The sequence below is a fragment of the Desmodus rotundus genome, chromosome 3, assembly GCF_022682495.2.
Source record: "Desmodus rotundus isolate HL8 chromosome 3, HLdesRot8A.1, whole genome shotgun sequence".
Lineage (NCBI taxonomy): Eukaryota > Metazoa > Chordata > Mammalia > Chiroptera > Phyllostomidae > Desmodus > Desmodus rotundus.
The window spans coordinates 38,674,978-38,691,419 of record NC_071389.1 but is presented as its reverse complement, the minus strand read 5'-3'; the positions used below and the strand labels follow the sequence as shown (position 1 = coordinate 38,691,419).

The 16,442-nt window shown below is 44.5% G+C and overlaps 1 protein-coding gene across 10 annotated transcripts in view; it reads left to right on the top strand.

Annotated features, from left to right (window-relative positions):
• DAB1 (DAB adaptor protein 1) overlaps positions 1–16,442 on the top strand; it is a 390,626-nt gene that overhangs the window by 317,958 nt on the left and 56,226 nt on the right. For 6 of the 10 annotated variants that reach the window (XM_053920559.2, XM_071220928.1, XM_071220926.1 and 3 more), the window contains 5 exons: positions 5,483–5,614; positions 6,238–6,357; positions 6,777–6,815; positions 8,400–8,465; positions 15,404–15,463. In XM_053920559.2, the coding sequence (XP_053776534.1) occupies positions 5,483–5,614; positions 6,238–6,357; positions 6,777–6,815; positions 8,400–8,465; positions 15,404–15,463 (417 nt within the window). The remainder of the gene's footprint in view (positions 1–5,482; positions 5,615–6,237; positions 6,358–6,776; positions 6,816–8,399; positions 8,466–15,403; positions 15,464–16,442) is intronic. The other 4 variants (XM_071220932.1, XM_071220930.1, XM_071220925.1 and 1 more) reach the window with 3 other exon arrangements.

Below are 16,442 nucleotides of genomic sequence, written 5' to 3'. Positions count from 1 at the left end.
GATGTGCCCAAAGCTACACATCTGAAAAATGATAGAGCTTCAAGTTGAAGTGTGTTCTCTTTGGTTCCAGAGTCCATATTCTTTCCTCTGTTATCACCCTGCCTCTTCACCTGGAGACTAGGGTATTTGGAAATTTAGTCTTATCCTAAGTAAAATCTGGGAGATTTCAGGATGGGGACTCAGGGATGAATTTACTCTGACCTGCTCCATTTAGCATTTGCTGATGGGGTGCCTGGGGGCTGGTACAGAGGTTACTTCCCAGCCTCGTTGGTGCAGTGATGCAGCAAACGCATCCAAAAATATGTTAGAAAAGAGAAAGGCCTTTATAATGAGCCTGGGCCTTCCTTTGTCTTGTGAGGTTTTAACTACTGTAATTGCCTGTAGTGTGAAGTAGTGTATTTTTCTATGTATCTATTTTTATTCTGGGTCTCTCTGCTTATCTGCTTTTTTGTTTTGTTTTGTTTTTTTGTTAACTCACTTGAATCCTGGTGGGTATTTTTCTGTAAATAGTGTTGCCTCAGAAAAACACACACTCTCCTACACACACACAATAAAAATATGAAGGCTAAATGGAGTAGAATTTATTCTTTAAAAAAAGCTAATGGTAAAGTCTGAGCAGATGACTTCCTAATCCATACTTTATTTAATTGGCTGTATTGAGCCATAGTACAAATTAAGTCTTCTCTGTAATTTATTCTGTCAGATGGTAACCTTCCAAACAATTTGGTACTTCATTTAAACATTGGTAAATGGCTCATGGAAATGCTAATGAAAAAAAAAAAAAAAGGTTTAATGATGATCAGATAAGAAACCCTCTGTTCACAAAATGGGTCCTGTGTGAAATGTCATGAATTACCCCAATTCAATCATTCACCGAACATTTATTGAGCAACTACTTTGTGCAGTGTATGTCTTCAGATAACTTGGTTCTTCCCTCCTTCCTTCTTTAACTTATCAAATGTTATTTAGCACTTACTGTTCAAAGGGAACAAAATTAGGAGCCACAGTAAAATTGAGGAGAACCAGACATCGATCTTTCTGTTAAGCAGCTAGCTAACATCCCTAAAGTGAAGGAAAAAAACCAAGTTCTTTCTGCCTAGAATGCTCTTTCCTCCTGATTTTCTGGGTACTCCCCCTTTATTCTCTGAGGCTTAGTTCAAGGTCAGCACCTTTGTCAACACTTCTCTGATGCCCTTCCTCATTCAATGTAACAACCTATGCACACCTGTAACATGAAGCTGGTCTTGTTATAGTGCCTCCCTGTGTTACGCAATTGCTAAATCCTTAAAGAAGTGACTCTATTTTAACCATCTGGATAAAAGTAGCACTTAATATGAGGCCTGGAATATAACAGGCCCTCAATAAATACATAGGGTGTGGATAACTGGAGGGATGGGTAAAGGGGAAACAAAATTGAGAATTGCGAAGCATCCTAGATAGAAGAACAAATACAACGCAATGAGATCTAGGGACAGGCGTTATAACTAAGGGGAATGGGGCGGTCAGGGAAGGTTCCTTGGATGATGAGCAGGATGTTGGAGCCAGGCCTCAAAACACAGGTGTGGTATGGTTATGTAGAGTCGATGGAGTGTGAGTCAGGACGAAGAGCTAGATCAGCAGAGAAAACAGCGTGACCCATGCCACAGAGGTGGGCAAGTATAGACCCTAAAGTGTGAGTGATGAGTTCTTCAGATTTTCTGCCGTCCAGGTTAGCTGAAGTTCACCCAGGAAGGGAGGTCCAGCTGGATTGAGGAGTTCGATCTTTGAATCGTCCTTGGAATTATTGAGTAAAAAATTTGATCCATGATGTAATAAACAGGGTTCAGAATGGGAGGAATATATGAAGATTTTGCCAAGAGATAGGGTGTTCTTGAAGCCTCTAGTTTTAAAACCAGATACCTGCTTTGATTTTTGGGAGTGTTTTAATATCTAGACTAAATTTTTCCAAGGCAAAAATTGTTTTCCAAAAGAAGTGTGGAAGAAGGCCGACCAGAACCTGTCTTCCGTCCACCTTCTCCCTCCCACTCCACCCTGAGATTCGCTACCACCCCCAGAAGAACTCCAGGGTCTCCCCACAGAAACATTCTGGGGTGAAGCCGTCCTTATCTCCCTCACCTCACGTCTCTAAGCCTTCGCTGCTCAACAGATACCACAGATGGCCTAGCTCCTGAGAGTCAGCTTCCGGATCCTGCTACTTGTCCTTTTCTTTGAGATCCTTACAGCTGGCCCTTACCCACACCTGATTTATGACCCTCTTTGACTTCAGATACCTGCTGGAAGCCGGAACAGAGTCAGTTCTGCCTCCCCACCCAGCAGTTCCCTTCTTCACCCCAGCCTGCCCGGGGTTACAGTTTTGTTATTGGGCTAGGGAGCCAGGAGTCTAAGGAAAGGAGACCTTGATGCTGCGTAATCTTATTTTCTTTTTTCAAAGCTTTGTCATCCTGAGTAGAGAGAACAGGACCTGCGTTTAGTACTGGTCCTGCCAGAACTCTCTCTGACCGTCAGTCCCCTTATGAATAAAATCAGAGTTGAACTAGAGGATGTTTAGTCATCATCTGTTCCAACTGTCTTTGCCTATGCCGATAAAATCTACTTGAAGGCCTGGAGCAATTTTGAGGCTCAGTGAACAAGTATTTGCAAGATCCTCTGAGCTGCCGAGATGAGTGTGATAATGCGACTGTGGGATTAGCAGGATTCTAATATATTTGTACGTCCAAGTATCTGTATTATATCTGCACGGTTAAAGTTGTAGAAAGTGGAGACACGTCCCCTCACTGACTCTTCGTTTCCAAACGAATGAGCCACTTCCTGAGCAGGCCTTTTTAACATGTCATAAAATTAACTATGGGAAAAGCTAATGTTACAAGTATCTTTAAGCACTTTATGCACACACAGCTACACTTTGCAAGGCAATATTAGGTATCATCAGGCGTTAAAAATGTTTTGATTTTAAAACACTTAATGAGGACTCTCCGATCAATTACATCTCCATATGCCGTCTTGCATCATAGGTGACGTTTTACCATCGTGCAGTCATCTCCAAATCTAATTCCACAAAGAAGACTTCTAATCGCAGTTTAATTTTAGAGCAATATTCCACTTGGCAATCAATAAGGTACTGTCGTCAAACTTTGATTTAATAGGAGACGTGGATAACATTCTTCACATTATGCAGAGAGAGGAATAGTTTCAGGAAAGGGAGAGGAGAAAGTCTTTGTCTCCCACTTCCCCTGCTGTCTACCATTCAAGCTCACAGAAGCCCATAAATCAATACCCCCACATAGTGTGAATATAAACCTCATCAATTTTGCATCGTTAACACCATGAAAAAGCTACTGCTCTTTGAGCAGTTTTCCTCTGCTAGCTAAATATGTGCTCTTAATAAAACAAGAATAAATGGATCCTGATTAGTCTACTAACAAATACTTCCTTCTTCACCAGCCTTACTTGTGTTGAAATCCACTTGAATTATACAGTTGTCTCATATCCATTTGAGCAGCCAGGGTGATTGGCACTGGCAACACCCTCCAAGCATGATGTCCAGTGGGCAGTGGGCAACCTGAGCGGGGCGCAAAGCTGAAGGGAGAGTCCCAAGGGGAGTAAAGAGGATAGTGAATGATCAGACTCTGGAAGGCTAAGGTGTGGCAGCAAATTCTGCAGAGATGATTTGTAAAGTTGGAAGCCTGGAAAGATGGCAACAGGCTGGGAATGAATGTTTTGGAAAGCCAGGACCAGTGATGACCATCCTGAGAAGCCGATGTCCACTGTTCTCAGAGGCTGGCCATGTGATGTGAGATTCTCATGGCTAAAGGGTCCAGGGAGATGGAACAAGACCTCACACAACATCTACTCCAGTGGTTCCCAGCGTTTTCATAACTTAGTTCCCATCGTGTTACATGTCTCCCTCCCTGCAGGGACTCAGTAAGGAGTAAGATTCTGTCCATAAAAATACATTCATAATCATTCACTTTCCTATCTGAATTATTTAAGCCCAGAATGGATTTCCAAACAGAATCTGCTCAAAGATTAGCTAAAGAGAACAGCAGTAACCTGATATAATTCCGCATAAACTTGGCATTTTCATTTGCATACACAATGAAATGTGCAGTCTTATTAGCAATAATTATAAATTTCTGTTTAGCTTTTTAAAATGTTGAAAATTGCTTGGGAGTTATTTTTGTTACCTTTAATGACCCCAATAGATCCAGGGCTTCGTATTAGGAGTCACTGATCTAATACAAACATCTCATTTGAGAGAGGAATGAACTGAGGTCCAGAGGTACAGTGAGTGCCTTATGTTCACGCAGTGGCTAGAAAGGAAGCTTCTTAATAGCCAGTAAAATGAAAAGGCCCTGAAAGTGTTAAGGGTTTTAAGCAGATCATGTAACACTCAGATACACAAATAACCCTTTGCAGAGTACTGTTTAATGAGGGTTTCTTTAAGTAGATTTAGTATAGGAAATGGTTGTAAAGACCACTATCACCAACAGGAACGTTATTTGTTGGAGCTGAGATAATAAAGGCAGGAAGGTCAGTTTCAAAAGATTTTCAAATTACTGAGCAGGTGTCCCATTTCCCTTATTTACAACTATGGGCCAGGCACACTACCTATCCAGGCACACAGCAAGGTGCTAGGATGACAGAGATGCGGAAGACAGACCCTGGTGGGGGAGACAGGCAAGGGAGTAAGCCAATAGAGCAGGAAGGTCTGGGAAAGCAGGAGCCCAGGGCGCTGTGTGTGAGGAGTCCAGTGCATCAGGAGTTTCACTGTTACTAGAGACTAAAGTCCTGTGGAAACACAGAAGGGAAGAATTATTTCTTCAGGGGGAGGGAGGTAAAGCCTTGCTCAGGGGAGCTTTCACAGAGGTGGTGCTATTTCCAGTGGCCTTTGGAGGAGGAATAAAATTCAGGCAAATGGATAAAAGAACGGGCGTTGCAGACAGAGGGACCAACTCATGAACAGCCTCAGAGATGTGGGGAACCCCACCTCCAGCCCAAATGGTGACTTTGGCCGAGATAGAGAAAGGGGTTTGTTCCTCAAGACCACCTATCACCATCTGTCAGAAAATTGTTGTAACTGTGCAAGGCGTGGTTCTGCGAGTATGAGTGGCGCCCCCTGTGGATGTACAGTGTACATCTTCCACCACGGCCTGCATAAGTGCTGGGTACGTGAATGTATTAAATATCAAACCAGAACTTAGACTGGGCTGAGTCATGAAGAAAGATATAGCAGAAGCCACCGCCACAGACGCTCACTCAGCATATGAGCAGTCCTGTTTATCTCTCGGTCACCGCACTAAGACCTCGGAGGGGAGCCTCCATTTCTCAAAGGCAGGCACAGCTCCTTTTCCTTCCATCTGGACCCAACAGCTTTTCCAAAGCCCGTTGGGCCTGTTCACACGTAGCTGAAACACATCTCTTACTGATTAACAGCTCCAAGGGAAAGACCCCTGAAATATGCTCTTCCTTTTGTCTCCCATAGGCCCTTCAGCATCATCATGCTGTTCACGAAATTTCCTACATTGCCAAGGACATCACAGATCACCGGGCCTTTGGATACGTTTGTGGGAAGGAAGGGAATCACAGATTTGTGGCCATAAAAACAGCCCAGGCGGTGAGTACCCCACTGAAGGAGGGCGCCTTTCCTTATAACTTTAGGGGACCACACAGTCACACTGCGGGGTTCCGAAAGCCCTCGCCGATGTGTGACTAAGCGATGCTGGGACTCGGGCTCCCATCTGGAAAAGAAACACAGCCTTGAAGCAAGGGAACACGCTCACACTCATGCCCATCCAGTTTCGTTGTGCTTTTTCCTAACGAGTATTTCGTAATGACTAATTATTTTCCTTTCTGATTATGCTGAATGGAGGCACAGTATACCAATAAGTTTCCTTGTGTTCATAGCCTCATTTAAAAAGAAAATAAGAGAAAACAAATAGCTATTTTGCAGAAGGCCTACTCCAATTTTATTGTATCTGAAATTACTAATAAATAAAAGCATTGCCTTTTATGCTTATGATTATTATGAATTTACAAATATAATTAGTTGAAGAAATGAACTTTAGCCTAGTGCAATTTGCTAAACCAATATAAACAAGGTAGAATTAATTAAAGATGGAATGCTTTCCATTTAATAGAAAAAGGAAGAACTGTGGGTCGTAGTGAAAACAAAAATGGGTGTCTGCAGCTCAGCCCCATCACCTTATATTAATGCTTTTTTACCACATTTTACTCCAGGCTGAACCTGTTATTCTGGACTTGAGAGATCTCTTTCAACTTATTTATGAATTGAAGCAAAGAGAAGAATTGGAAAAAAAGGCACAAAAGGATAAGCAGTGTGAACAAGCTGTGTATCAGGTATACCTGTGAATTTATCCTGGTGCCAGAGAAGATTGGGGCTTAACGTCAACAGATGTGAAAACGGAAAGTCAGGGCTTCTCCTCCTGCTGCCAAGCAGAAATAAAGATGAAAGGTTCCCCTGTAAATTACTGGCACAAAAGCAAGGCATTAGAAATGATCCGTTATCCTCTGAAATCTTGAATCCAGAGGAAGATTTCAGGGGAGGACAATGAAAGAAACACAATTGCTTTTGCTGTTGCTACAAAGGGGTGGGGGGGGGCCACAAGGGTTTTGATGTTTTTCTGTGTATTTTCTACCTTAATGACCCACCAGCCCATCCTTCCCAGAGCTGGTTTCTTTACTGTCCTGTAACACAGTCTCACATCTCTCCTTTATATCCTCTGCTTTGCACCTTCCTTACCCTCACTCTGCTGTAGACAATTCTGGAAGAGGATGTCGAAGATCCTGTATACCAGGTAATTTCCAAAACCAGTTGGGGTTTTAGGGGCAGGAATGCCTAGGCCTGCGGTACAGGCATTTTGTCTGAGACCTGAAGCATCCCCTGCCTGCAGAGCCTAGAGAGGGACCAAGGCGATTTCTGAGAATGAGGACTGCCAGCCCCTCCAAGAGCGAATTTCCATAAACACTAACTGAAGTTTGCCCAGTGTCAGTGACCTGGGACTTGGAGATAGGCTTCTCCCTTCTTGCCCCTGCCTCCCCCCCTCCACGGCCTGGAAAAGTCGAATCCCAGAGCTGAATGTTTTCAAGAGTCTCTTGACTTTTCTGAGTTCATTAGAGAGACTGAGTAATAAGATGATTCCTCTGAGTTAAGAATTGGAGATGGGGACTGACATTTTGACAACATTTGAACACAGACCCAAAAGATGGTTTGTAGGGTTTAGAAAGGCTGTGAGGAGAAGTCTGCCAGAGCCCCGCATGGTCAGGCCACCCCTCTGATTAGCTGGCTCATGCCACAGGTGCTGTAGTAAGGAGGGAACAGGAGATCCCAGAGACATCCCAGCCCGTAGCTTTCTCTGCACTCTCTTCAAGGTTGCAGCCCAGGTGTGTGTAGAGAGATGACTTGGGCTCAAATATGTGCTTTGTTCAAAATGCAGAAATAAAGGGAAGGGGATGCCTCTCCTCTCCTCTCCATGCTTATTCCCAAGGAGAGAAAGAAGCCCCAAAATGGACTTGTTAAACATGAAAGAAAACCTGAAACATATTTCTAACTGGGACACACATGGATGATAGATGCGCATGTGTCACATAAGCATGTATGTGAATGCATGTTTTCACACAAAACTTCTAAGACAAAAGTAAAATAATACAGATTTTAAAAGGTAAGACAATGTGGGTCACCTGCAGTGGAAGTAGTATCTGGCATGTGAGGAAAATGAAGTCAAAGATGCAAGGAGTGACCTGACCGCCCTTGCTTTACAATGAGTGCCGAGGGCGAGGGTTTGTTTATAATGTGAGCTCGGCCCTGGCTCACCGGCTTACAGAGAATGAAGGACATCGGTTGTTTTGAAATGGCCTGGTCCTTTAGAGGCAGAAACATGCTCATGGAAGATTTGATATCCAGTATTTAAAACTGAGGATATAAATTAAGGTGATATTTCTGGGATGACGGTGTTTGGGGCTTCCAAGCCCTTCAAAGTTGGCTTCCTTACAGAAAAAAGGAAGGCAGTCCCTGTAACCCAGAGTTTACAAAGTTGGGGTCCACGCAGTCCCAGGAGACATCATTCCCACTCAGCAGTGCCAGCACAAGCAGACATTACTGAGATAAATGCCACTGAGTGAGAGGTTATAACTCCAGAAGGTTCTACTGGGCTCCATGCAATCATCACTAAAGACTGGCCATTGGACATTTGTAATTGTCCTTGGAAAAGACAGGAATGTGCAAGGCCCACTGGTATTTCAATAATTCAGTTGTTGCTTTAACATATTTTCACTTGTGCCTATTTCTTTAATGCTCACTGTGATTTGTACCTTGAATTCCAAATGCTTTTTTTCCTCTTTCTTTTTCCTCTGACCTTTCCTTTCTGGCCGCTCCGTAATAGTACATTGTGTTTGAGGCTGGACACGAGCCAATCCGTGATCCCGAAACAGAAGAAAACATTTACCAGGTATAATAAAATCACTTCTCTCTCTCAGCGTTGCACCACCACCAATAAATGCTCCCATGGGTCTGAAGGGCCGAGGGCTCTCTCCCACCCGCTCCACCTGGTCATTCCAGGCTTGTTCAAATACCTCTGCATGAATTGGCTTTTGTTTTCCCTCTAATTTACTGGTAGTTTTCATGCCTGACCATTGAAATGGTTAATGGCCGGTTGGGTACAGTGTTTTAACTTTGAATGGCTCTTAACTATTTTCAGTTGACCCCAAAATCAAATATTCCACTTAACTAAAGTAATCTATTGGAAGGATATTGTCCATAATATAACAGAGTGCTTTGTTTCTCAAAAGAATGTGCTTGTTGAGTTTCTTTAAGCTAACCGCACTCCAGAAAATGAAGTGCAAATTCAAAAATGCTACTTGAAAACAACATTGGGAAAATTAACTGAATAAAAGAAAATGAAGCTAAAGGTTTTACCCCTTCTGAAAGGGAGGTAAATTAATGTTCTTAAATGTATGCTTATGTAGAAAACCATAAACACACTTTTAATCCATTTAGTTCTCACAAGTATTCTACAAAGTCGGCACCGGAATCCCTCTTTTACAGGGGAGACTGAGACTCAGAGAGGTTGAGTAGCGTTCTCAGGCTGCACAGCTATTTAGAGCTGAGAGCAAACCCGGGCTGGTGCGTGGAAGCCCAGCTGCATCCCTCACGCTTCCCCACCAGAGAGTCTGAGTAACTGCAGCCCAGCAACACGCCCAGCACACACGACAGCCTCCCATTTTTCACTCTTTGGAATTTCAGCCCTAATGTGAATATGAACATTATAGAAGTAGGAAAATTTTAATGTATTTCCTAAGTGATTTTAATTTTCTTCATTTACTTAGTTGTGTGGTCTGTTGTTATGCCTTGGGCACGCATTACTTGCGTAATAAAAATAAAACAGATTTTCCGTTTCCATCAAACGTACAGAATTCTAAATGACCGCAGTATAGCGTTAGCTCCATCAACAGCTCAGTTGAAGCCAGCCCTGTGGAATGATAATCTAAGCACAGTTGACCATTGAACAATATGTCCACTTCCACGTGGATTTCTTTCAATAAATACCTGTACCGTTTCCTGTCTTTGGCTGGGAATCCACAGGTGGAGAGGGCCAACTGTTAGGCATTGACCTGCAGCATTTTATACAGGGAACTTGCGCATCCGCCAGTTTTGGTATCCACGAGGTGGGGGGGGGGGTGTTCCTGGAACTGACCCAGTGAACACCCAGGGACAAGGGAGCTTTCAGGGGGTCAGAAGTTGTCCACAGATTATCACCTGTGCAGCAGTCAGGGTCCCTTGTATTTCTATCCATTGAATCTGTCTGGTCTGGATTTAAGTGCGAGGTTGTGCTTCCAGGTTTTGTTTAAAAACATCACTGACAAAGTCTCTGCCTTCAAACAGATGAGTTGCATGTTTGCCTTCAGTGTCAGATTTTCAAGTACAGCCTTGCAGTGTCTGAATGCGAGGCGAAGGGAACCATTAACCAGCGTTCCTCTGGTTAGAGGAACGCCTTTTCTTTTTCCTTTTTAAAAAATTGTTTGAATTACAGTTTATATTCAGTATTATCTTGTATTAGTTTCAGGTGTTCAGCATAGTGGTTAGACACTCATATACTTTGTAAAGTGGTTCCCTGATGTTTCCAGTACCCACCTGGCACCATACAGTTATTACAATATTATCGACTGTATTCCCTGTGCTATATTTTCCATCCCCATGTTTATTTGGTAACTACCAATCTGTACTTCTCAACCCCTTCACCTTTTTCTCCCAGCACCCCCATCAATGGACAAGTGGATTAAAAAACTGGGTGGGGTACATGCAGACAATGTACAAAGCACCTTTTAAACTAATAGTCCCTTCAGTGTAAGAGGTTTCTGAATTCAGATTTAGCTGCAGTCGGCAGGCCTCCCATTGTATCCTGTGGAGGGTTGTGGGGGACGAGGTTCGGGGGGCAGTTTAGGTGAGTGGAGAACTGTGATCTAGTTCTGGCTCTGTCACCAACTACCTTCGGCTGAGCGGTAGTGGACAAGGTACTTGCCTTCTCAGAGACTCAGTTTCCCCAATGACAAAATCAGGGAATAATATCTCCCTGACAGGTTGGCATGGGAACGAAACAAGCTCACATGAAGAAAGTACCGAAGAGGCTTCATCTAGGCCACACACTGAGTCCACCGTATGTGGATTCAGGATCTTAGTACAAGTCCCACTAACTCAGCCATTATTCTACCTTGTCAAGTTCCTTTCCTTCTCTGGGCCTCAGTTTACTCATCTGTAAAATGAGTAAATGAAATGGAGCGGTCTCTCAGGCAATGCCCTGTTCTTCTCTTTGCACCTGGTTGCCTCATCATAGGTCTGTGATTCTTTAAATGGGCATGTTGGCTTGTAGATGGGCATGTCGGCTCGCTTTGCAGGGCCACAGGACTCTTAGAGATGGTGAATGTGCACGTAGGTGGGTGCGTGCATGGGTGCACACATAGTTCTGGTAGCATTTATGCAGATTGTGAGCTGCTGTGTGAATGAGGGTTCATGTGCAGTATCTTACTGTCCCTCACAACAGCCCTGTTGCTGCCACATGGCAGATGAGGGACGTGAGGCTCACAGGGTCACAGCTACAAGAGGTAGAACTCCCCACTCACACCAGGTCTCTCTGACCGCTATAAATATTAAACAGATTAATCCCAAGACTCGTTTAAGCTCCAAACATGCCGATGCTGATCTTCACAATCAGATTCTGTGTATGTTTCAAGTCACTATCTAAAAATCACACTTGTTTTTGAACAGTTCTGACCTCCGGATCTTCCTGTCTGTTCATCATTAACAGGAAGGTAGCATTTAAGGGAATGAGTATTTTATCGCCCTCTATTGAAAAGGCCTCTAGTAATTTTCCTCTCCTCCAATTGCCAGGCTAGGCCTCAATTTGCTTAACAAAAGATAAACTCATGGGCCTAAAGATATGGCTGAGCTTTTAGGAAGCTGCTATTAGGAGCCTCCTTGTTTTTTTTTAAGGGCCTCCAAGTGCTTCATATCTATTCCTCCTGGGTCGATTGCAATGTGTCTCGCACATCAGCTGGGTCCAGGGTGGACTCAGATTTCATGTCATCTCCTGTTTTCTGGAATGAAGTAAAGGGACCTGAGTCCTCATCCTTTACCTGTTTTTTCCTATAAAATAGGGATACAGTGTCCTCTGCTCCTAGAAGGGACATGCAGATGTGAGGACCGCACTTGGGACCTAGCGGGTGCTGTGTAAATATTAGTTCCCTTTGCTTCCAAGTCATCAGTGTCCGGTGCTGCCCAGGATGCCTTACATTCATGTATTCACTGAAGTAGAACGGGACTTGCTCACCTCATCTTGTCAGAGAGCCCAGCAGAAAGCTGTAGCCTCTCCTGACTTTGCTATTTATGACTGCAGCCTAGGGGAGGCAGAGGCTCTTGAGTAAACATAACCTGTCTTTGAGGTTCACCAGTCTCGTTTTCCAAACTGGATTAATAACAGTACTTGTCTTTCTGTTCGCATGCCTTACAAACAGTTAGCCGCCATCCCTTTAAAATAACACGGAGCCTCACAGCACAAAGCATTTTTACACCTCACTCAATTTTGACCCTTCCAGTAACTCGGTGAGATAGAAATGGCTGTATGACAATCATTTTAAATGTAAGAAAAATCAGGTCCTCCTATTTAAGTGCTGGGTCCATGGCCAGAGCCTCTGATTCTAAACTCAGTGCTCTTGAGTTTCTTAACAAGCTTCCTGTGTAAGTGAGATCACAGCTTTCCAGGAAGGCGTCCTCCAATTTCATTCATTCAAAAGTCATTTTTAATCACTCATGATATGTGTCAAGTGCATCATTTTTAAGTGATAAGTCTCTAGTCCTATGTCACCCAAGCCTGAAACTGCCTCTCTGTGCTGTTACTATGTTGCTGAACTGGAAGTGCCTTCTGCATGTACAGTACTAAATATATAGTTCACTTAAAAAGTAATTACATATTGAGCCCCTAGCAAGCGCCCAAGGTCCCCACACTCAAGGAGTTTATAGACAACCCCTTGGATGCTTACAAAAGCCAGATGAGGAAACTGAGTTTAGAGGATAGAGTGACCTCTGAGGTCACACAGCCTGTGGCAGAGCCAGGATTAGAAACCAGATCTCCCAGGGTTTTTTGGTCCAGAGCTGTTATCTCTCTATAACATTGGTTACTGAACTGATCGACAGACTGCATGGACCAGCCAGGGGGACAGGAGAGCCAGGACCACGGCTCTGTCTGGTCCTCGTCCCTTTAGCACCTCTGCCAGTGTTCTGCCCTCAGCACACATGTGGTAAATGTTTGATGTTTAGATATTTCTCCTTTAACCAGTATTTACATATGGGAGAACAAGGATATGAAAACAGGGGCCTTGCCCTCAGCAAGCTTGCAGAGCAGTGAGAATGCAGAGGAGGACCAGGCAGCTGCAGTGTGATTTCACAAGTCCTCCCTACGATAAAGCACTTTTTACACTCTTCCGCAGCAGCCCAGTTTCTTTCCATCTCCCCAGCAGGCAAGGGGCTCCGCTCAATCAGGGGCCATATTCCTCTTGTTTCCCACCATTGCTCCAGGCAAAACACAGTGTGCGACACCTAATAGGTACTAGGCAACTTTTATTTTTTTTAATGAAAAGATGCACCAGAGGTTGCAAGAGTAACGAGAAAGGTTCAAACTGGGCCTGGAGAGTCAGGCAAGTCTTCCAAGAGGATGTCCTGGCTGAGATAAATCTTAAAGGACAAACAGGCAGATTAATATCTCACCCATGGGAGAGCCGAGCAGAAAAGCTTTTTCAATTATGCACAGTTTGGGTTTATCCATCCCACCACTTTTCCTCCGTTTGCAGGGGTAATTGAGAGTCAGCAGCGGTTCAGCTTGCTAAGGGCCCGCAGTGAGCAGTGAATTACGGGGAACAGAAATGCTGTCGGTGTTGCTCAGCAGAGTGGGCTAGTAGAAATAAAGTGAGGGCTGGTAATTTACTGGCCCTCGTTAACTAGGACTCTGTGTGCATTCTTAGAGGATTCCTTGTAGGTGCAGCCCAGTTATCAGGAGCAAAGAAACTGCATTCTTCATTGGCTACTGCAAACGAAGATTTTCAAGAGCTGCTCTAAAGTGCATCTTTTGCACAGCCCTGCTAACGCATAGACTGTTTTCTGCGAGCATGTGCGCGAGCTCCTAGGAATGCAGAATGTGATGTCAAAGAGAGAGAAGCTCCCCGAACAGCTGTAGGAACCGTGGGAACAGGGGTGAGATGCAGCTGTCTGTATAGTGCAGCAGTTAAAAGGCAATCTGCCCAGGCTCAGACCCCTGGCCCCCCTGCTCACCGACTGCAGGACCCTCTCCAGGCCTCCTTTTGCTCCTCTGGAACACAGGGACAATTGTCATCCTTCCATGATTAACTTGTCCAGAGGATTACATGAGGATGTACATAAACAAATGTTTAAAATAGCTCCTGGCCCGTAGAAAGGGCCTCATCAGTGTTAGCTCATGCTGTTAGTAATAAATGCCTTGTTTGGTAGCCACGAAGAGCTGGGTTTGAATCTGATCACTTCCTAGCTATGAAGCTTTGGGCAAGTTGCCCAAACATCTCTGAGTCTCAGTTTCCACTCTTTAAAGTGTGGGCTATAATACCAACTTCTTAGGGTTATTGTAAGGGTTGTGAAGTTAAATGAGAGTGAAATTGACAAAGGGACTCAAAGAATAGGCGCAAACTCTTACTTGTCTAAGAATGGTGTGGTTACCTGGCCCAAGCCTAAAAGATATTTTCTTCTTCACCATTTCCCACATTCCTCTCTGGAACATTTACCCAGCAGACATATACCGAACACCTGCTGGGCATTCAGTGCTATGCCTGCTCTTAAGGGGCTCCCAGTCTGATGAAAGACACATTAGCGGACAATTCTAAAGCGACCGCTGGCTGATCCCTCCAATGCGGGTGTGAGCTAAGCTCTGCCAGGTGCTCAAGAAGAACAACTATGGGTACTTCCAATCTGGAATATTTCAGTACAGAGCCCTTGACTGACAAATGAGAAAAGTATTCAATACACTGTTCTTAGTATTATAAAATGCATTCATGTATATACGGCATTGATGATAAAAGAAGCTGTCATTCTAACATTTTACGGTACTGTGATGCAAATCGTTTTTGATTATTCACTGTGTTTTCTCATTCAATCCTCACAATAATCTGTGTGAGAGGTGGAGCCAATAGCACCCATTTTATGAATGTAGCTCAAAGGAGCTAAGTGACCAGCTTAGGGTCGTATGGCCACCACGTGGCCCAATCAGAGCAGATGGATAAGAAAGAGATATGGTGTTGTTTTTTTTTTAAATCGAGACTTTTCTGGATTCTAGTCTCATGATTTTCACACGATTTCTGGGTCCTTTCCTTGAACAAAAACTTTTGGCAATTATCCAGTGGCTTGTATATGATCCCAACCGAAGTGGTACTTGGTACTAGGACCTTGATACTTGCTATATTTCAAATAGCCTGGATCTCAGTCTTGGTGTTGAAGCTGAAAACTGTCTTCTAATCCCTTTGGGCAGCTCAGAGAACCTCCCTGGGCCTCAGTTTTGTGTTTGGTGAAATGGGTTTTTGGGTTTTTTTTAACCACATGATTGCTGGGGTCTCTGCAGCTTCCTCTTCTGTGACTGTGAGGAGCCCAAAGGCAGAGACACCTGCAGACATTTGTTAAATGATTCACACATACCCCCCTCCTCACCCAGTTTTCCTAAGAGAAGAAGCCAAGCTCGCTGCTTTCACAGCCCCTTGGGGCCTTAGGGGCTATTCTCACACACGCAAGCCCAGACTGGCATTGAGGTCTGGTTGCTTTGTTCTTTCAAAATGGAGCGCCAGAGTGTTTTTGACTGTGTTGAATTTGACTTTTCCATAGGTTCCCACCAGCCAAAAGAAGGAGGGTGTTTATGATGTGCCAAAAAGTCAACCTGTAAGTGTAAGTATGTCTACCTCCTTCCTACTGCTGGGTTCCCGTGACCTGGGTTCACGTGTCTACAACCTGAGGAAAGGAACCCCTCTCCTGGATGTGTCGTGACCCACATGGCTTTGCTGGGGCTGCACGCTGGGACCCCTCAGTGGCCAGAGGGAAGGAAGCACAAGGGACAGAATGGTGGGGCTGAGGAAGGGGTGCCAACTGGGAGAAGGTCTGGCTCCACCAGTGGGAGTGAGTTGAATCGTGCAAACCACCACACCTGAGGTGTTCTGTGGCAAAAGACTTCAGCCAAAGATTTTATTCTACCTGATCAGGTGGGGGGCAGTGTCTTATTCCAGGAAGACTTTTGTCCTTCCAAGTTGGAAGTGGTTAGAAGTTTCAGAGGGACAGTAGAAGAAGGGCTAGTCAGGGCCTTTAGAATATGTGAGGGTCCAGCCAGAAAACTGGAAAAGGCCATGTGCAGTCGGCTTACGGAGGACCCAGGAAGCACTGTGCCCATGTGCTGGTGGGACTCCGGGAGTGTGAGAGGGAGAGGAAATTTCCAGGTCTGTGGGACTGCCCCAAGGCACCCGAGCCCCAGACCTACATTTAGGGCTTCCAGTTGGTACTTCGCAGGCAACTTCTCCATAAATTCAGGGAGTACTGGGGAGCCAGGGAGGGCTCTTGAGCAAGGGGACATGAGATTCTGTCATGGCCTATGTAAAACAAACCAATAACAACAACAACAAAACCTAGGGTGTTTGATCACTATTGATCTTAATCAACTCAGTCATGGGTGGAAAGAGTATGGGCTTGAAGTCGTGCAGACCCTCAGGAGTCCCAGCTCTGGCCCTAATGAGCCGTTGTGAGACTTGAGTGACTCTATCTGGACTGTTGTTACTGGTTCTGGACCCCACATGGTGGGAGACATAAAGACACACCTGCGTATTTCAAGATCAGATTGAAAAGGGGGGTTGAGACCCCATCCCATGAAGAGTAGCTA